At 55.9% G+C, this 20,621-nt stretch overlaps 1 protein-coding gene across 10 annotated transcripts in view; it reads left to right on the top strand.

Moving 5' to 3' along the window:
* Positions 1 to 831: 831 nt before the first annotated feature.
* HDAC5 (histone deacetylase 5) overlaps positions 832 to 20,621 on the top strand; it is a 47,981-nt gene continuing 28,191 nt past the window's right edge. For 3 of the 10 annotated variants that reach the window (XM_025362128.1, XM_025362130.1, XM_025362125.1), the window contains exons 1-3: positions 832 to 993; positions 7,081 to 7,291; positions 13,953 to 14,024. In XM_025362128.1, coding sequence (XP_025217913.1) covers positions 7,270 to 7,291; positions 13,953 to 14,024 — 94 coding nt within the window. In that variant the 5' untranslated portion in view covers positions 832 to 993; positions 7,081 to 7,269. Of the gene's footprint in view, positions 1,243 to 7,080; positions 7,292 to 13,493; positions 14,025 to 20,621 lie in introns of those variants that run through there. The other 7 variants (XM_025362123.1, XM_025362122.1, XM_025362121.1 and 4 more) reach the window with 4 other exon arrangements.

The raw sequence follows: 20,621 nt of genomic DNA, 5'->3' as shown, positions 1-20,621 counted from the left end.
TCTCCTGCTTTGTTTGCCAATTCCCTATTGATGGATATTTCGGTTGTTTTCAACTTTTCACATCATTACACACGATCTCATGTTCATTTTTTAACATAACAAAGTTTATTTTTTTGGAATACATTTTTGTTAGTGGAATTGCTGGGTCATTGACAAATTGTCTAGGTCTAATTCAACATGTTCATACTGTGTACCAAGGGGAGATGTGACGTGGATAGCACCAAAGTCAGGGAAGTCTTTCCGGCTCCTGGTCTGCTGGTCTGCCTTTTTGAAGGCCTTGGACTGTTACAGCCATACCCTGGCCTCTCCCAGGCGTTTCTTTCCCTGGCACGGATGCAGTGTGTGCGGTCAGAGATGGCGAGTTCGAGACCTGTCCGAACCATCAACCCCCAGCCAGGCCCGGCTGCAGCCGCTGCGGTGGCACTCCCAGCCCCTGGGAATTCATCCCCAGGTCCCCTCCCCGACCGCGGGAGGGCGTGTTAGGGGAGCAGCTTAGGCAGGCAACGATTGCACCATCCACGGTTTGAAAAGGAAGTCCGGGAAGCGCAAGGAGGAAACTTGTACAACCCAAAGGTTGAGTCCCAGCATCCACACTCGGCCCCTGCAACGACCCTTCCACTCCTACTCGCTGGGTTCCTATCCCTTCCCTTCCATCCCGTCTCAGCCCAACTCTATGCTGGGCACTGGCCCTTTAAGGAGCTGTCACGATGGCGTCGCTGGCCCCGCCCGGCGGGGAGGGCCGAGAGGCAGGGGAGGGGTTGGTGGTGGCTGCGGGGATGGGGCGGGAGGGGGGGGGGGTCTGGGTCTATTTTTAGCTTCGGGTCGGGTCACGTGACGGGAGTGACGTCTCCGAATGTTGTTGTTGGTGGCGGCGGCGAGCGGAGCCGGAGGAGCCGCCGCAAAGATGGAGGAGCCGTCGAGGAGGCGCTGCCGTCGCTGCCGCCGCCGCTGCTGCCGCCGCCGCCCGCGAAGCCGGAGCTCGAGCCGCAGCGGGTGAGCGCGCCGCCCCGGCCCAGACCCCGTCTTCCCGGCCCCCGGGACGCGAGGCGGCGCCCCCTCCGCCTTCCGTCTCTGTCCTTAGGCTCCCAGCGCGCGCGCCGAGCTCCGCGCCCCCCTTCCTTCCTCCTGGGCCCGGGTGCCAGCCGGCGCTCCTCGGGAGCGTCGCCAGCCCGGGAGCTGGGCATCGGGGTTGCTGCGCGCGCCCCTCCCTGCCCCTCCCAGACAGGGGCGCCTTCCCTGCAGGTAAGGGAGGGGCCCGCCTTCCCGCGCCCGCAAATGGCTCGGAGACCGGCCGGTGTTGTCAGATTTGCCCCTTCCCTGGCGGCGCATGTTGCGTTGCAGAGCCATTTGAGCCCTGCACCCGGATTCTGTGCAGACCCCTCTTCGCTGGACACCCCTTTCTTGGTACTCTGAGGTGAGGTGTGCTGCCCACCCACAGCGCTTCTCTCCATAGCTACGAACGCATCCTTGATTTTATGTCCTTGACTTGTGTGCATGAGGAGGGGGACTGCTGAGTCCACCTTACTTCTCTCTCCATTATTCTCACCCCGTCTCTTCTGAGGCGTTACTGCGTTTGTTTCCACCCTCTTCTCCTGTCTGACACCCTGGAGCCAGGATACGAGAGCGAGGAGATGAAATGGAGCTCTCCCCCAACCCCTTCTTGTCTGGGGTGGATGCCCCCCATTTTTCATCCCGGGTCTGTATCTCAAGGAAGCGGGAGCACTACCAGTGTCTTGTTAACTTGGGGGAGTCACCTTCTCCACCCCACCCTTCCCTGGGGCCCTGGGGAAGATGAGAAGTGGCTGGGTGTAATTAATTAATCTGGGAGCCTGGTGGGGGCTGCTGGAGTGGAGAGGTTGGGTGCTTCCTTTGGGAGAGGAGATAACCACCTGATATCCCTGACTGATACCCCTTCTGAGATGAGGTGTGTCCCTAAAGAGGAAAGGTAACAGCTGCATTGCTTTTAGGAGGGTGCAAAAGGGACCCATCACTCTTGTCAGTGACTACCATGCTTTTGGGACCTGGAATTAGATTTGGAGGTTGGGTAGGTGGTGATGATTTGGTTCAGTGTCCAACTGGGAGGGGAGGATGGAGCCAGATTATGGGAACAAAAGGAGGTTGGGGGGAGGGTGAGATCCAGGAGTCTTGGTCAGAGGGACCCCTGGCCAGATTGCCTTGCAGGATTGCAGTCTGGGTCTGGGTCCTGCCTTCGGCCTCCTCTTAGGTTCAGAGGATGTAGGCAGGCAGGGATGGTCTTCAGTCTCCCAAGTCCTAGGCACCCTGAGCCGATGCTGGCTGTTGAGATGCTGGGCTAGGCTGGGCTGGCTGGGCTGGATGGTGGATGAGCCATGTTGGGGACTGCCTGCTTCTTCATTCCAGTCTTCCCTCCTTCCTCTCCCTTCCTAAACACAAAGCTTGGGGAGATCTTGGTTTGTGTCCTTCCTCTTTTCTTGACTCCTCTCTTTGCCTTCTCTTCACTTGAACTTGGATCTGGGCTTTCTTGACAAGGCAGTAGGGGTCTCTCTGAGTTAGAGAAATGGGCTCCCAGCATCTCCACTCTGTCCTGGGAATGTGGGCATGCCGGAGACCAGAGAGACAGATCTCAGGTGCGGGTTACTTGGGGGCAAGGATGGAGGAAATGTTAGTTCTGTGCCAGCGTCCCCTTCTCCAGTATATCCTCCTACTTTGGCTGGATCGTGTAATTTGGAGGGGGGCAGCAGTTTCACATGCCCCACCCACCCCAAGTAGCTGCAGAGACAAAGGTTTGCTTTCCCCTCTCTAGGGGTGGCATCTTAACTGTGTGTTTAGAAATGGGGCCTGGGAATGTTGGGGGGTGTCATTTGTGTTCCCGCATAGTGGGGGAGGGGAATCAGCTATAGGAGCTGGGGGTAGCGCGGTCGGTGCTGAAGTACCAGCTGCTCTTTAATAATTAATTCTTCCTACTCACATCCCTTTGAGGAGGGATGTCTGGAACACAGCATCAGGCTCAGCCAGCCTGCTAGAGGACGCACTCCTGTTGGTGGCGGTGGTGGGGGGAGGGGGAGACAGCAAGGGGGGGGTGGTTCTTGGCATTTTTGGAGCACTGTAGCTTGCTCATGAATGAAAACCTGATGCAGCCGGTGAGGGGGCCTATTGTAGCCGACTTTAGCTAATTAAACTTTCTCTGCCTTTCTTCTTCCCCATCCTACCTCACCCCAGGCCCAGCCCCAGCCCTTTCTTGAATGGGGACCCTGTCTGGTAGTGCTGGGAAGAGGGTATCATTCTGCCTGAGGTTTTAGGGCAAACAGACCCTGTCTTCTGCCCTCTGCCTCCGCCTCCTCCCTTCCTCCCCTCTCACCACCCCCCCTCTTTTTTTTTTTTTTTTTTTCTAGAAATAGCAGCCTCCTCCATCTGGCTTGTGCAGATGCCTGGAGCTGCGTCTGAGCAGACAAACAGAAATGGGCCGATTGCAAAAATGAATTTGTCAGCCTGGTGCCTTTTTTCCTTCCCTGTCACCCTCCCCCTTTCCCTGGTTTGGGGCCTGGACATCCGACTCTGCCACCCTTCATGGCTCTGATCCTTCTGGGTTTCTGTTGGCATAGCTTGAGGGAGGCACTAGGCAACAGAAGCTCTCGGAGGCTGAGGAAAGTGGTAGGCTGTGGCCATGGTCAGGAAGGGTCAAGATAAGTCCCTAGTACCTTTGACCTTTGGGTGGGATGTCTTGGCTTGTAACTTTTTTTTTTTTTTTTGAGACGCAATTTCACTCTTATTGCCTAGGCTGGAGTGCAGTGGCGCAATCTTGGCTCACCACAACCTCTGCCTCCGAGTTCAAGTAATTCTCCTGCCTCAGCCTCCTGAGTAGCTGGGATTACAGGCATGCACCACTATGCCTGGCCAATTTTGTATTTTTTTTAGTAGAGACAGGGTTTCTCCATTTTGATCAGGCTGGTCTGGAACTCCTGACCTCAGGTGATCCGCCCGCCTTGGCCTCCCAAAGTGCTGGGATTACAGGCGTGAGCCACCGTGCCTGGCCGGTTTGTAACTTTTTGATGAGGTTGTTGAGGTAGAGTGAAACAATCTCAGACTCCCAAGACTTGGTTCACACTGCTTGACCCTGTCACCTATGACCTAGGGGGTGCCCTGGCCTGGGGCCAGAGCAGGTGTGTTGGGAGGGGATTGCATGGTGGTACTGGAGTCCAGGTTCCAGAGAGGGTCTCCAAGGGACACCTGACTCCCCAGTAATTTTGAGGGAGTTGTTCGAGCGACAAGATCGCTACAGGGTAACATTGTGAACCTATGGCCTTTGGAGCATTGCATTGTACCATGTGCCCCTCACTTGTCTGTCCTCCTCCTCCCACCCTTTGCCAGAGTTTGGGGTTTCCGCCCTACTTCCCCAGGCTCAGCCCTGAGCTTGTAGGGTGAGATGCAGCCCGTTTCCTTCATTCATCCTAGCCCAGCTGTCTTGGCTGGATGTGGGAGGTGGTTTTGGATCCTGGAGTAGGGTAGGGGTCTGTCTGGAAGAAAGAGTTGGTGTGAGGTAGTGGGGCAGGACGCTTGGGGTGGGCAAGGGGTCTGTCTACTTATGATGTCCTGGAAGTTGGGCCGCTCCCTGGTTTGGCATCCAAGTGTTAGGTCATCTGGGACACAGCTCCTGGTCCCTGACTGCCCACTGAGACCCAACGGATTTCTCTGGCAGATGTGGGAACAAACAGCTCAGGTTTTAAACATCAGACTCCCCTTCTCCCCTTCATGCCCCACCCCAGACAAGAATCTGTGCTTGTCCCAATCAGACCGTGAACACTGCTTTGTTTCTCAGGGAGGCCCAGCCTGTGGCTCTGGTTCACTTGGGAGACTTGATGGGGGTGTTGGCAGACACTCTTTACAGGTGGACAGGGGCCCAGGGATCTTGCTGAATTTTATAGGAGAGGGAGGAGTAGATGTACCTGAGTCCTGAGCCCACCATGAGTTCAAAGAGCTACTCCCTTCCTCTTCTGCCTCAGGGGTGAGGATCAGCGCCTTTAAGACCCAGAGAGACAGTGGGTGGCTTAGGATGATGGGGGCTGGGGGCTAAGCTTAATCTGGTTTCTGTGCCGCTTGGGGCTGTGCCCCTTCTGAGCACCTTGTTGTGGAGGTGCCTCTCAATGTGGAGATGGGCTGGGCTACTCAGGCTTCTGGGAATCGTGGGAATTTCTGAACCTGTGTTCCCCAGCCCACGGGAAAGGGTGTGAGCGGGACTGGGCGCCAGCCCTGGTGTGGGCGCAGGCCGAACTGCCTGCCCCCATGGGCCCTGCCAGAGGACCAGCAGCCCTACGTGCCACGTTCCTGAGCTTGGCCTCAGCCCTGCCTGTGTAGCCTTTTTTGTCCTAATCCCATACCTGTGCCTGTCAGGAGCAATTTAGCCCCTTCAACTCTGCCCCCCAATCTGAGTGTACCTTTCTCCAGCCATAGAGTCCAAGCCCTATGGGCAAGAGCAGATAGCAGCAAGCCTGGGACCTCAAGGTCTCATGTGTGCATGCGCGCGCGCGCGCGCGCGCTCGCATGCGCATGTGTATTCACGTTCTTGTGTTTCTGCCTTAGCTGGCTTCTGGACTCCAAATGGACCCCACCCTTGGGAATCTGATGAGAATGCAAGGCTTACTGAGAATTAATCCTGCCAGGAGGTGGGGCTGTCTAGGTTGGGCAGAGCTGATTGCTGGTTCGAGGCTTGGGGAGCAGAGTTAGGGCTTAAACTCGCAGCAGCTCACAGCCTCCTCTGATGGCTTCCTTCTACCTTGCTTTCATTGGGTATTGGAAGGCCTGCCTTCATTTGGAAGCAAATGAATGAGATCATGTCTGGGGTGGATCGTGGGCTGTTAAGGGATGGGCCAGGTGGCTGTGTGCATAGTGTCTGAGGCTTGAGGACTAACTGTGGGGGAGAGCTGGAGGAGTGGGCATGGGTTGGCAAAGCCATGGTCCTGTAATACCTCCTCCTTTACTATGCTGGCCTCAGCAGGGTTACCGCTGGGCCTTTTGTTGCTTTTGTACAAACTGGGAAAAAATTGTCCCTTGTTTTGGGTGGACTCAGCATGTCAGGCCATGGCTTGGCAGGCAGGGCACAGGCTGGATTTTATACCTCCCTGGGCCAGACCTCCTTACACAGAGCACAACCTGTACGATATACACAAAGCCTTGGGCTTGGGCCCTGCACCTGCCAGGCCAGGGGTACTAGATTTGGAATGGAGAGGTCTCTGATTTTCTCAGTTCCTGGAAAGAGAAGCTATTGTCCTGGTCTGTTGTCGAACTGGGCGAGACCAAAACGGAAATACATCCATATTTCCAGAGTTGGGTGGCACAAGGATCAGAAAGTCGGGAGAAGACCCCTAGAAGTCCCAGCTTAGGCTTTAGAGGCTGGGATACCAGTTTCTCCCTTAATTTCTGCCAGGGACTCTAGATCAGCCCTGCATCTCCCCACTGCTATGGATAGAGATCAGAAGCCCCCTGCACTTTCTCCTTTGGTGCATACCTAGTACCATGGCAGGCACTGTTGGGAGTCTATAGGGTCTCCCCACCTGGCAGTAGACACTCACCTGAAAAGGGGTCTGTTGGGTTTGACCACCATAGCCATTTCCTATCCCTTGGGCTCTGGGAGCCTCATCAGTTAGTAAGATAAGAAACCAGGGTCTGGCCGGGCGCGGTGGCTCAAGCCTGTGATCCCAGCACTTTGGGAGGCCGAGACGGGCGGATCACGAGGTCAGGAGATTGAGACCATCCTGGCTAACCCGGTGAAACCCCATCTCTACTAAAAAATACAAAAAACTAGCCGGGCGAGGTGGTGGGCGCCTGTAGTCCTAGCTACTCGGGAGGCTGAGGCAGGAGAATGGCGTGAACCCGGGAGGCGGAGCTTGCAGTGAGCGGAGCTCCGTCTCAAAAAAAAGAAGAAAAAGAAAGAAACCAGGGTCTATCCAGTTCTGCTGATTTCCTCTGTGGCTGTGGGCAGGTATCCCTCCCTCTCATCCCTCTCATCCCTCTCATCCCCAGGTATAAACTGACAAGCTCCAAGGTCTCCTTCGACTCTCAGATTCCTGAGTTAGGGGCCTCTAACCCTGCTCCATCTCTCCCCAGGGATGCCGTTCTGAGTGCCTGACTGCCTCGCCCCGAAGGATGGCCTCGGATGGGCATTAGAGGCACGGCGGCCCCGGGCTCCCGTCCCGTCCGTCTGTCTGTTATCGTCTGTCTCTCTTGACATCACCGCAGCTCCACCCCCTCCCGTCCCAGCCCCCAACGCCAGCTTCCTGCAGGCCCAGAGCCGGCATGAACTCTCCCAACGAGTCGGGTAAGAGCTGGGAGGTTGGAGAAGAGCACCCTGGGGTAGCTTTGGATGCAATGGGCTGTGTGGGTTTCCCTTCCAGGCCAGCTGACCTTTACTGTCTGATCTATAAGGGAATGAGGGGGTCAGGAGTGGAGAGGTGTTGCAAGAAAAGGCCCATGAGGTGGACCTGGGAATTGATGGATTGATGGTCCGGCCTGGTCCTGGGAAGGCAATGGGTCCTACTCTGCCCCCCATGCTTGCCCTCTCAACTTAGGGGTATTCAGCTCCACCTCCGCCTTCCCCTGCTGGCCAAGACAGGCGGGCCTGAAGGGGCAGTGTGTATCCCTGAATCTCTCTCTCGCCAGTCTGAGATGAAGTTGGAGGAATTTCTTTACTATAGCAGAATGCCCAGCTTCCTTTTTGTGGTGGTGGCTTCTTTACTTGGTGGAATGTTTGTGTTCCACACTTTTTTCTTAGTGGAGGTTTACAAGGGCACTGGGCCTTAACCTCCGTGTATGGGTGCGTGGTGTTGGGTGGGAGTGGGGTGGCGTGGGTAGAGGAGTCTCGGCTCTCCTCTGAGTTCAGGTAGACTGCCTCTCTTCCTCTTGGGCCGTTCATATGATAGATTGCTAATCTGGGGTCTTTTACTCTGAGATTTCCTGTTCCTCTCTGCTTCTAGGACCCTGTCCAGTGCTGCCAGAAATAGTCTATTGGGGGGACTCCAGGCAGCTTGATGTGCAGCTGCTTCTGGATGTGTGCCTGTGAGGCTGTGTTCTAGTGGCCTGAGCTGGACCCTCAGCAGTTTCCCAGGAGGGTCGTGGGCCAGTGTGGTCAGAGTCATGGCTGTTTCCTCCTCTTTGACTGTCTCCTTCTGCAAGGTGTTAAAGGTCCATCTTGCTCAACTTTATCCGTCCATGGCCCATAATACGCTCCATCTTTTTATGTAGGGGTGAGTGGATATTTCTCCTTTTAGAGATAGGGCAATTAGGGCCTAGGATGAATACCCATTCGCAGGTTGTACGGAAGCAGCATGAGGGAGGAATCCAGACCACCCCACATTTTCTTCCCCGTCATCCTTCCTGCAGGGTTTGCGGTTCCCCCTCAGATATTCCTGCCTCTGCCCTTGCCCTCATTCAGCCCATAGGGGCTGGACTGGGTGGGCTGCCCGGCTCTGCCTTCTTGCTTCCCCCTCTGAGACTGGATGGCGAAGGGAAAGGAGAGGCCTGGGTCCTCATCTGTCCCTCGTGCATCTCGGTTGAACACTACCCCAGCAAGCTCAGCCATGTCGGGCAGTAGTGCCAGCTGCTTCTTTCCTCTGAGTTGTGACGCTGACCTGTCCAGGAGCCATCTCCAGTCCGTGCTTCCCGTGGGGCTGGGGTCTAACTCTTGGCCATGGGAATTGAAGCTGCCGAGAGGCATCTGTTGGTGGCTTGGAGAGGATTTTTCCCAGGTTTGGGGTTTCTTTCCCTCGCAGGGAAATGTGATAAGCAACCCAGGATAGATGAAGTTATTGGGTTACCTTTCCAGACGCTGGCGGGCTGAGTTTCCCTTGCAGCTACCTCTGCGGGAGCTGACAGGAGTGTTGGAGTTGCTGGGCGTGTCCACCAGTGTAGGAGGCCAGTGGCTTAAGAGCCACTGCTGAGCCCTGGCCAGGAGGGCATCCTGAGTGGGCCTGTGGAGTGGGCCCCGCCTCCTGGCTGGCTTTCCAGCTCCCCCCAGCAGGGGGAGATGCTGTCTTCTCTGTGTTGGGGAAAGAGGGAGAAAAGGAGGGGGCCAGGGATTGGGAACCTCATTTTAGGATTGTTGAGAGGCTTTGGAGCTGGGGCAGCTGCTTAGGGATGTTTGCTTGAGGCCCTTCCTGCGGAGTGTTCCTGGGGTTCTGGGACTGGCTTTCCCAATTGTGGGGTTCCAGCTGCCCTGGGCCAGGGAGATAGCCAGCCTGCCCGCAGCTCTTTATTTCTGAGGGGCCTAGCGTCTGCCATTCCCAGAGCTTGGGCTGGCATCTGGGCTAGGGCTGGGTTGCCCAGCGCCTGGCAGAAGCCTGGAAACCACATGCCTTGGAACTCGGCGGAAGCAAAATGAAACCACCGATTGTAGCCAGAGCACGCGGGTGTCCACTCCCCGTAGACACCCTGCAGCGAGCCCCAAGAAGGAAAGGTATGGGCCACGGGGCAGGAGATAAGAGGTGGGAAGGATGGAAATGGTTAGTCCCCAGGGTCTGCTGCAGCCCCTGAGCACCTCCTACCTTCTCCTCACTTCCCTGAACACTTGCTCCTCTTTCCCTAGAGTACAGAACAGCAGGCTGGGTAAGGGGCAGAGCTTCTGGTTTCTCTCAAGTCCTCTCAGCGTAGGAGCTTTTCTGTTTGGCAAGTCTTCACTGAGTATCACCAACAGGCTCAGCCTGTGGAAGACAGAAGAAAACATGAGATGGGCCATCCCTGGCCCTCACAGTGAACACGTTAGCAAGAGAGACTGTTTCTGGTGAGGGGCAGCAGGTAGAGACTGTGAGTGATTTCCTTCTGGGGCCCACCAGGGAGGTGGGAGCTGATGACTTCCCTCTGGCTTGGGCTGCCTGCCAGCCTTTGACTTTATTTACCTCTTTTGCAGTCTTGGAATCACGGGTGGAGGCTATTGATGGGGTTACCTGCTTCCCTGAGACCATTCGCTGATCTCTGCTTTTTCTTCAGGCCAAAGGGGGCTTGAGGATTAAGGCTTTCTTTATTTTTCTGGAACTGATTGCTTCTGCATGTTCTCCTCAGTGGGGCTGAAAGGCTGACAGAAGTTTCGCTCAGCTCAGACTCGGCCCAGCCAGGTTGGAGGAGCCACCCAGGGGCCTGGGACCCAGGCCAGCTTTGGTTGAACCCTCTTCTCAGTGCCATTGCCCAGAAGAGCAGGCAAGAGTGAGGCCCACTGTGCAAGCCAGTCTGGGTGGCAGCGGGGCCATGGGGGAGGCGGCCAGGATCCTTCTCCCCAGTGTGAGAGGAAGACAAGCTTCAGGACAACACCTGCCTGCCTAGCACCTCCCAGAACCCTTACACTCTCTCTTTCCCTTTCCTAGGATGGAGGGCAGCAGCCCCCGCCAACCCCTGCTCTCTGGGTGACCAAAGAAACTGGGGCATGGGTATAGGGTGGAGCCAGGAACCTCGGTGTCCTGCCTCGCAGCCTTGGGCTCTGCCTCTAAGCCCCTGGGGACGGCAGGCAGTGAGAAAGTGGGTCAGTCCTGGCATGGGGCTGGGGTCTAGGAAGTGGACTCCTGGCCTCCCTTCTCTACAGAGGTGTGTCCCCTGACACACCTCTGTGCTCACTGCAGAGTGGGACCTGCTTCTCCCCTCCTCTTCCCTGCTCTGTCATTCCAAAGGGATTGAAGGCTTAGAATGGAATGGCCAGAGAAGGCAGGGTCAACCCTGAGGGGAAGTAGAAGATGCCAAAGTAGGTGTTCACATTTTTTCTGAACTTGGCTTCAAATGAGAGCGTTCAGCCAATACTTAGCATGGGGCCTGGCACATGGCAGCTCCCAGACCATGCTGATGGGCTCCAGCACGACTGGGCTCGAAGGGCAGGAAAGAACAGGAGGGCGGGCAGGCCTGATGTCTGGGGCTGGGGGAAGCTGGCATCTCACACTCCATCCAGGGTGCTCCTGGGCCAGCCCTTGGCTTTTTCACTGTGCACTAAGCAGACTTTGCTTTCTTTTGGTCAGGGTCCCCCATCCCCCACAGCCTTTGGGCTCAGGAAATGGAACCTGGAGCCAGGGTTAGGTGCTTTTCTCCTTCAGATTCAGAGGGCTAGGAGGTCAGAGTGCAGCCTTTGAGGGAGAGGCAGAGTGAGTCTGGGGAGGACAGTCCTGGCTCTGGGTGAAGCTCATGTACCCCATGCTTGGTGAGTGCTCCATATGATTTGTGGGATGATACATGGGTGTGCTGGATGGGAGAGAATGGAAAAGAGAAGTGAACTGCAAGGAGGGGGGCTAAAGCATGAAGGATTGAAGTTAGACATTAGTAGGACCTTGTATCACCTGAATCTCAGAAGAAAAAAAGACATTTGTCCCCATCCCAAACCTCCTCTCTTATTCCCTTGGAGGGTTCTGGGAATTGCACTGAGGATTTTCTGGCTGTGCCTGACACTTTGCTTCCTGTTTCTTGGAGGCTGTAATGGTGCTGGGAGCTGGCTGCCCAGCTCCCGGCTCCAGCCACCTGTGGGTGTCCCTGTCCTGGGTGCTCCTATCTTTCCTAAGCAGGAAGGCCTCTTTCTTCGATGTCTGGGTGCTCCAGGTTCTGGGGGCCCTGCTTTTGAGTCCTGGTAACTGACGCCTTCCTCTTTAGAACAAGCCTCTCCTGCCACACTCCCCTATGCCTGGGGGAGGCAGAGAGAGCTGGGACAGGGCTAGCCAGCCCTTCTGGTTGCTCCTAGCGTGGGTGGGTGGAGTCCTGGGCTGGGAGGGGTTGCTGCTCCCGGCTTTCTGGGCTCCCTTTAATCTGCTGCCCATCACCCCACTGATGGAGACCTTCCCTTCCCTTCCTCTTGAGAGAGCCTGGTTGGCCAGGATGAGGTTGGGGCAAGAGGTGGTGAATGAGATCCCCAGCCATACCATAAGATGTCCACCAGCGCTAGGCCTCTGAGGGAGTACTGTTCCTTGCCCTTTTTCTAGAATCTGCCTGGCTTAGAAGCTGCAGCTCCAGTCCGCTGTTTCTTTCCTGGTCCACCACTGGGTACCCTCTAGCAACATATACATCTCACTAGTCTAGGGCTTGGGAAAGCCTGCCTCTGTCTATAGGTGTGGTCCCCCTAATCCTCCCACTCCCAGCCTGAGGGCAGGAGACCCCTTTGCCATCCCTGACTGGCAGAAGCTGGCTGGGAAGTTGGCTCCAGGAGCCACAGCCACTGTGTCCTTGGTTGGCCAGCTCCTCCTGGGCTCCCAACAAGAGGGTGAGGTCATCCAGTGCAGAGGGAGGACAGGTGTCCCTGGCTGCATGCCTGGAGTGGGGGTCAAGGAGGGGGCTCCAAAATAGCAACTGTGACATCAGGAAGCAGGAGGGGGATGCAGACACAGGAATAACCAGGCTATTAAAAGGCTCTAGTGAGGTCAGGGGGCCAAGTGGGATCTTTGTACCAGTAGGAGGCACAACTTGAAGAGCAGGGGCAGGCCAGTGGTGGGGAGGGTGGGTGAGTGGCACTGGTCCTCATGGCGCATCAGCCCCAGGACCAAGAGAGCAGGGGCTGTGCTGCCAGGCCTGGGGCTGACTGATGGGGAATGGCTGGATGCTGAAAAACTCTTGACTCTCCTTAGCGAGGCTCCATCCTCAAGTCTCTTCCTACTTGAGCACAGGGGTCATTATACCTGTTAATAGAAACCCTGGGAAATGGGAGGCAGTGGAGTGTGGTGGTTAGAGCTCAGACTTGAGCCTCAGACATCCCAGCCCTGCCATGTAAGCAGCTGTATGACCTAGCATGAGTGACTTCATCTCCCTGTGTCTCAGTTTTCTCATCTGTACCTCTCTCCTAAGGTCACCGCACAGAATAAATGAGATGATGTATATGATGTTCTTAGCACCGCACCTGGCACATTGCCAGGGAGGAGCTACCTGTGCTATGAGAATTGGCAGATGTTCCCTGGTCCCCTTTCCTGGACTGGGGTGAGGAAAGGGGACCAGGGGACACCTGTCTGCCCAGGAGGAGTATCCCTACAACCTAGAAAGAAGCTGAGGCTGAGCAGCCTCTGGAGGCGACACTCCAGAATGAGCGGGAGTGTTTAGGGGACTCTCTGCTGGTTGAAGGGGTGGGGAGGCACCTCTCAACACTGTGGGAGGGCAGAAGTTAAGCAAACCTCCATGGGGCTATTAGAAATCCAGGGAAAGTGCGTGTCTGCCAGCCTCTCCCAGGCCCTTCTGATTCCTTTACCTGCTTTGGAAGGCAAGAAGGAAGACGGAGGCTTGAGTCTGGCTTCTTGGTCTCTATCCCCTGGCTTGCTTGCCAAGAGTAGCAGCCAGAGCCGCTCCCAGATGCCTGGGTACCCCAGCCGGCGTCCTTCCCCAGCCCAGCCTCTGGCCACCCAGCGCTGTGGCCTTGGCCCTGAGTGCAGGCCCTCCCCTGTTCCCATCCCCCTCGCCTGGCGCTTCCTCCTGGGGTAGAACCGCCTCCCCCCCCATGGGGCCTCCTGGCAGCCGGCCCGCAGCTCCCTGAGCATGCTCCACCTATTTATAGACAGGGCCCTCCCCCAACTGCTATTTCAGTCTCCTGCCAGCTGCCGGCGGCGGCTCATTCGGGAAGGAGGAGCAGGGAGCCGGGCCCAGAGCTGTCACCCAGGGTTGGGAGGGAACACAGAGCCCGCCTGCCCGCTGAGCTCCCCTTCCTGTCCCAAGTGCTCAGCCATACCCCAGCTCCTAGGAATCAGGGAGAGGCTGGTGGTCAGATGCCTCTCTAGAGCAGAGCTGGGCCTGCACCTCTAGGGACTCCCTGCCCCTCCTGCCGCCAGGAGTGCCCAGGCCGGATGAGGCACTTCCCCACAGTGTGGGTCTCATCGGCAGTGGCCTGAGGGAACCTGCGCAGTGCGGGCTGCCGGACCACCTTCCCTTCAGCCTGCTCCCCGCCTCTGGCGGCCCCCTCCCTGGCATGCTGCTGGTGCCCAAGGCTCAGGGGCTCGTGGAGATGCTGCAGACCATCTATGAGACAGAATCCTGTTTCTCAGCAGATGGGATGTCAGGCCGGGAACCATCCTTGGAAATCCTGCCGCGGACTTCTCTGCACAGCATCCCTGTGACAGGTAAGTGCCTTGGTGTCCCTGCCTGCCCTCTGTCATCAGGCATCCTTGTCCCTGGGCTGAGCATCTGGCCCTGAGCCTTGCATAGATACGGTCCTGCATAGATCTGTCTTGAGAGTTTTGTTGAGAATACATGGAGCTGGGGGATCCCTGCTCAGAGAGGCCCCTGTCTTCCCTGCCCAGAGCCTGCTGCTCCCCTGTGCCCCGCAGCTGTACTCTGCTGCATCTCTTCCAGTCCCTTCGGTCTCTGGCAGGGTCAGCATCCGCTGCTGGGGGCTGGGGGTTACTGGAGGATCCTGGCCTAGTTGGCACTGTGGTCAGAGGGGAGGAAGTGGGTCAGTGACCCGCCTCCATGCTGCCCGCTCCCCAGGTTTGGAGAAGGGAAGAAGGCGTAGCTGTGTGTCCACAAGAATAAAGGTTACCCCAGCTCCTCTGTCTTGGTTCTTGGGGCTAGAGGATCGAGTACAGTGACTTCCACAAGTCCCCAGCCAGGAGTCTCCTGAGAATCAGACACTTGGGGAGGCTTGGTGCAGTTGTAATGGAGTTAGGCAGAGGCTGCCAACTCGGAAACTGAGGGGCTTGGCTGCCTTAGCCCCTAGCTGGCTCCCGATAGCGCTTTTCTCCCCAGGTCTGGGTTGATTCCCATCTCATGAGGATGAGGAGGTGTTACTCTGGCTCAGATGGGCTTCAGGACCCCCTAATCCTGCCACCTTCTCAGCAGGAACTTTTTTGGCTCTTGGCTAGGGGTGGGGTCCCCCAGAGCTGGGCCACTCCTTCCCTCACTCTTGGGAACCTGTTGGCAGCATCAAGCCTTCCTGGCACAGCCTCCCCACCAGGCCGGCACCACAAGATGCTTCCTCCAGGGAGGGGCCTGCTGGACCTATGCCTGCTCAGCCCCTCCTGGCAGTGGCTTGGCACTCAAGTGTGGGTGTCTGTGTGTGTGCATGTGAATGGGGAGTCCTTGCTTCTGGATATGTGGGTGTGCATCCCAAGCTTCACATTGGAAGGTGGGAACTGTGTGCCTCTGCAGGTGCCTGTGATTTGGCTCTGAGCTACCCAGGGATAAGGTTGCAATGGGACTTGGATGTGTCAGAGCATGAATGTTTTGGGAAGATTCAAAAAATCTTTGGAACATGGACTGTCATCTGCCCAGGCAGGGATGCCCATGCAGTGTTCTCATGTAGAGGCATGGCCCTGAAGACTAGCCCTGCAGGGTATCCACGCAGGCCCCGGGGATAGGGGCATTACCCTGGGGCCAGCCCTGTAGGCAGGGGTGGGGATGGGGGCGTAACCTTGGGGACCAGCTCTACAAGATACCCAGGTAGTCCCCTGAGGTAGGGGCATATGCCTGGGGGCCACCTACACAGGTCCCTGGGATGAGGAATAAACCCAGAGGGCTGGTTCTTATCCTGGTCTGGAGTCCACAGGTCCAACTAAAGACCCTGCCTGCTGGCCCCCAGCCCATGGCCTCTGGGACTCAAGGTGGTCTCTTGGAAGACAGAATAATCACAGAGCATCTTCTTGGGACAGCTCCACCCTATCTGGCTTATCAGGTCCACCCATCCTGCCCTGTCCCCTCTGTTCTTTGCTACCAGCAGGAGCCAGCAGTTGGCCGGAAGTTTCCTCCCCAGCTTGTTCACTCACCTCCTTTCAGATTGTACCCCAGAAACCTTGCAGGCTGGGACCCTGCTCTCTCATCTCCTCCCTAGGCCTGGCTGCCCCTGCATGGACTCCCAGGCAGCCCCTCTCTCCAGATCCCTGTCTCACCGCTTCACCCCCAACACTGGCTGGCCTTCAGAGTGGTGGCTTGGTCCATGCTGGCAGGAGGGAGGCGTGAGTCACCTCAGCGGCTCGGCTCGGGGAGAGGGCTAAGAATGTTCCCCCTGCGCAGCTCTGATGCTGTGTCTGTGACGCGGCTAGGGACAGATATAGGCCTGGAGCTTGGCTGCCTTGTTTTTTTTTTTTTTTTTGACTCTGGAATGTAAATAGATGTTTCAAATAGAAACACTTTAACCTTTGGGTTAAAAAAAATCCACCCCGGATAAACACGGCCATGAGGGCCCAGGCAGCCTGGTGTTTCCCTCCCCACCCGCTTTCCCCGTCTCTTGATCGGTCTCCAGACAGGATGCAAGAGCCTATGGCTGAAAAAGCAGGTGTCCAGGGAAGCTTCTTGGGACAGTCTGAATTGTGCAGGTCTCCCAAGCCCAGGGGGTTGGAGCAAGGGTCTTTCGAGGGTGGTGCCTGCCTGCCACCTCCAGCAGCATCTTTGGAACCCTATTTTAGGGACAGCCTTTGCTCTCTGGGCTGTCTTGGTTGCTGCCATTGCCCAGCACCTAGCACAGTGCCTGGCACATGGATGAATGAATGTCGCATGGGGAGGGCTGGAGTCCAGAATTGCTGGCAGGATTCCTGGGCTCTATTCTGGGGCTTGGACCTCTGGTTGAATAGAGACAGCTTTAGTGAGTCACCCCAGTGGGTGAGACAGAGCCTTAGCCTACCGAAGGACAGGGGCACTCTGCTGTTCTTGCTTGAAGAGCGGGGCAGATCTCAGCATCTGCTCTTAGCGATCAGAGGTCTCCCTTGATGGATGGGGTCTCTGCCTGGCCACCCTGCCATAGCCCCCCAGTACACAGTGAGCACCACCATCATCCAAGCTTGGTTCTGGCTTAGGGAGCCTGGGAGTTTGAACTCTAGTCTGGGATTCTCAAGGACACAGAGGTGGGGAATTTTCTGCCTCCCTTATGTAGACCCTGGATTCCCCTTTGTCCTATACTGGGTGGAGCTGATGCTCAGACAATGTGCAGGCTTTATGAGACAGCATGGAGGAGGAGTCTGCTTTTCCTATGGAGGGAGGGTGTGAATCCTGCTTGTGCCAGGAAGGAATGCTGTGGACACTGGGAAGTGCCATGGGGTCCAAGTTTGGTCTTAGGGCTTTCCCTGAATATTCTTGTTTGTGCTTTTCGGACTTTCTGGGTTTGACTGTGTGTGTAGGTATGTAGTGCCAGGAGGGGAAGAAGTACAAGACTCAGGGGTGAGATGGAACTATTATAATGCACTAAGTGACAAGGCTATCAGGTACTTTCCCTACCTTTTTTTTTTTTTTTTTTTTTTTTGAGATGGAGTCTCGCTGTTTTGCCCAGGCTGGAGTACAGTGATGCGATCTCGGGTTGCCACAACCTCCACCTCCTGGGTTCAAGCGATTCTCCTGCCTCAGCCTACCAAGTAGCTGGGACTGCAGGTGCACGCCACCATGCCTGGCTAATTTTTGTATTTTTAGTAGAGACAGGGTTTCACTATGTTGGCCAGGCTGGTCTCGAACTTCTGTCCTTGTGATCCGCCTGCCTCAGCCTCCCACAGTGTTGGGATTACAGACATGAGCCACCACACCTGGCCCTTGCCATATCTCTTTTAGGAAAGTATTGATAGCTGTGGTGTACAATTGAGAAGGATCAGAGAGGTTAAGGAACTTACTGGACATGGTGGCTCATACCTGTAATCCCAGCACTTTGGAAGACTGAGGGAGGAGGATCACTTCAGGCCAGGAGTTTGAGACCAGCCTGCGCAGCATAACCAGACCCTGTCTCTACAAGAAAATGTTTTAAAAAAGTTATCCAGGCATAGTGGCATGCACCTGTAGTTCTACCTACTCAGGAGGCTGAGGCAGGAGGATTGCTTGAGCCCAGGAGTTTGAGGCTACAATGAGCCATGATCACTGCATTCCAGCCTGGGCGCTATAACAAGACCCTATCTCTTAAAAAAAGGGAATCTGCCCAAGATCACAGAGTAAGTGAGAGCTAGAATTTGAACTCAGGTCTCTGGGTAGGACCATTGCTAATCTACATAAAAGCTGCTTTTGGCTGGGCTGGGTGGCTCACACCTGTAATCCTGGCACTTTGGGAGGCCTAGGCGGGTGGATCAGCTGAGGTCGGGAGTTCGAGACCAGCCTGACCAACATGGAGAAACCCCATCTCTACTAAAAATACAAAAAATTAGCCGGAGTTGTGGTGCATACCTGTAATCCTAGCTACTCAGGAGGCTGAGGCAGGAGAATCGCTTGAACCTGGGAGGCAGAGGTTGCGGTGAGCTGAGATTGCGCCATTGCACTCTAGCTTGGGCAACGAGAGCGAGACTCTGCCTCAAAAAAAAAAAGCGCCAGGTGCGGTGGCTCACGCCTGTAATCCCAGCACTTTAAGAGGCTGAGGCGGGTGGATCACAAGGCCAGGAGATCGAGACCAGGCTAACATGGTGAAACCCCATCTCTACTAAAAATATAAAAAATTAGCTGGTGTGGTGGCAGGCGCTTGTAGTCCCAGCTACTTGGGAGGCTGAGGCAGGAGAATGGTGTGAACCCGGGAGGTGGAGCTTGCAGTGAGCAGAGATTGTGCCACTGCACTCTAGCCTGGGCGCCACAGTGAGACTCTGTCTCAAAAAAAAAAAGCTTGTTTTGTGCAGATTTTTAAAAGGTGGCCCTTCTTCTGGGTAGATACATCCTCATGCCAGTGTGCATGTCCTGGCGATTGGAGCTTGGGTTAGATTTCAGCCCCAACTCACCCCTTTAGATGAGAGCCCATGTGCAATATGCAACCTACACAGCCTTATGTGCTGGGCCTGTCAGTGCGCTGAGCACAGGAACCATTCTGGCCTCAGGGACCTCCTGGGGTTCTGAGAGAAGGCTTTGTTTTCTGTAAATACTGAGGACCACTTGGTCTGTGATCTTCCTCCCTGAGGGGATTTTAGCCCAAGGAGAGAAGGGGGCTCAGGAACAAAGTTGAACACCAGCCCCCGTACAACCTCCTGTAGCCCCTCCCCCGCCTCATCCCCTCTTCTTGTTTTTGAGACCCTCAGCTGTCCCTTCCCTGCCACACAGCTGCCAGACAGGAAATCAGATTAACTGTGTCCACACACACAGCTGTAACAGCTGTTAGGTTGGCAGCAGGCAGCCTGGGGACACTGAGACAGTGGTTCTCAAACTTTTGGTTGCATCAGTATTACCAAAGGAATGTATTAAAATGCAGATTCTCAGACCTTGACACCCTCCCCCCTCCCACAAAGGTTTGGATTCCGTAGGGCAGCCCAGGAACCAATGATTTAAACTCATGTCTCAGGTGATTCTGATGCGAGTAGACTCAGCCCATCCTTGGAGTAAGAGCTGTGTGGACATGGGTCACAGGGCCCAGGAGTCAGCCAGTGGATGTCCTCAGCATCCCTGGAAGGCCTTGGTGGGTCTTGGGACTCCTGGGAGAAGGGCCTATACAGGAGGAGGGAGGCTGTCGCCCCAGAGAGAGGTGAATCCAACTCCCAGCTGCCTGTTAGTCGGGAGAAAGGATGTTTCCAGCCACCAGGGAGCAGGTGTCTAAACCCCAGCGGAATGGGTGATTATGGCAAGCTGCCAGGTGGGCAGGGCACCCTGCTGGACACCCAGGGCTGTGCTGTGCTTGGGGAGTGGAGGCGGATCTGCTCTGGAGCCCCTGCCATTGTACCCCAGGTGTGGAGCAAACAGTCCTAGCAACAGCTGCAGACTTTGAATGGTTAGTGTGCCTTTTACTTGCCTGTAGCTTTGTACCCAGGTATATGCCAGAAATGGCTGACTGGGAAATGTGAGTCTGCTTCCCCAGAGAGCATCCCAGGATCAACTGCTAACTCTATTTGTGCCAGTGAGAGATGCTTTGTGCCCACCATCAGGGCTCTGCATCCCGAGCTTAAGGTCCTTCAGAGTCACAGTCTGCCTCAAGGTTTCTGGGGGTTCCCTGCACTTGATCCCATTCTCCCCTGCACTCCTGGGCTCTGATGTTCTGGGGACCAACCAGGTGTCCTTGTCTAGACCTCTGGATCCTTAGTACAGAGTTTGACCCCTTGTTGCATCTCTCTCGTTCAGTTTGAGACCGGGCCTTAGTGTTTCCCCTTCTGTTTTTTAGTGGGGAGCAGACAGAGAGCCAGAAGAGCTGGTATTAAGCCCTGGGTCCTCCATCTCCTTTCCAGGTGACCTTGGACAAGTCTCTTCCTTCTCTGGCCTCACTTTCCTCCTCTGAAAACTGGGGGAATTGAGTTGCTGATCTTCAGGCCCTTCCTTCCCTGACACTCTAAGGGTCTCTGAGGTCAGTTTCACATTGTATCTGCTTTGTGGGAAGAGGGGCTTAGGGCCTCCCGTGTCCTCAACCCAGGAGGATGTGGAATAGAACTGGGGAGAGAGGTGTCACCTGCAGTGGGGCTCAGTGAGGTTAGAGCCCAGGGAAGAATTTTGGACTGCTTGCAGCTGGGGGCCCCGAGAGCAAGGCCCAAAACTTGTGCTCATCTGTGCTAAGTAATGTTTTTGAGGGACAAAAGGGATCCCACAGCTGTGGCCTGAGCCACAGAGCACAGAGTGGCCCTTCCTGGAGGTAGTGAGGCAGGTGAGATGGCCTGGAAGTGCAGGAGTGGGAAGGAGGCAGCTCTCAGAGATTCCTCCTCTGGCACTGACACCTAGCTACTGGCTGCACCGGCTTGTGTTGTGTGTGACCCACAGAAGGGCTTTGTTTGTGACAGGACCACAGAGTGACATTCAGACAGTCTGAAATGAGTGCTAAGACTTCCCTCTGGTGGGAGTCTGAGGCTGGCACCCTT

The sequence above is a fragment of the Theropithecus gelada genome, chromosome 16 (assembly GCF_003255815.1).
Source record: "Theropithecus gelada isolate Dixy chromosome 16, Tgel_1.0, whole genome shotgun sequence".
NCBI classification, from domain to species: Eukaryota; Metazoa; Chordata; class Mammalia; order Primates; family Cercopithecidae; genus Theropithecus; species Theropithecus gelada.
This window is presented reverse-complemented; position numbering and strand designations above follow the sequence as displayed.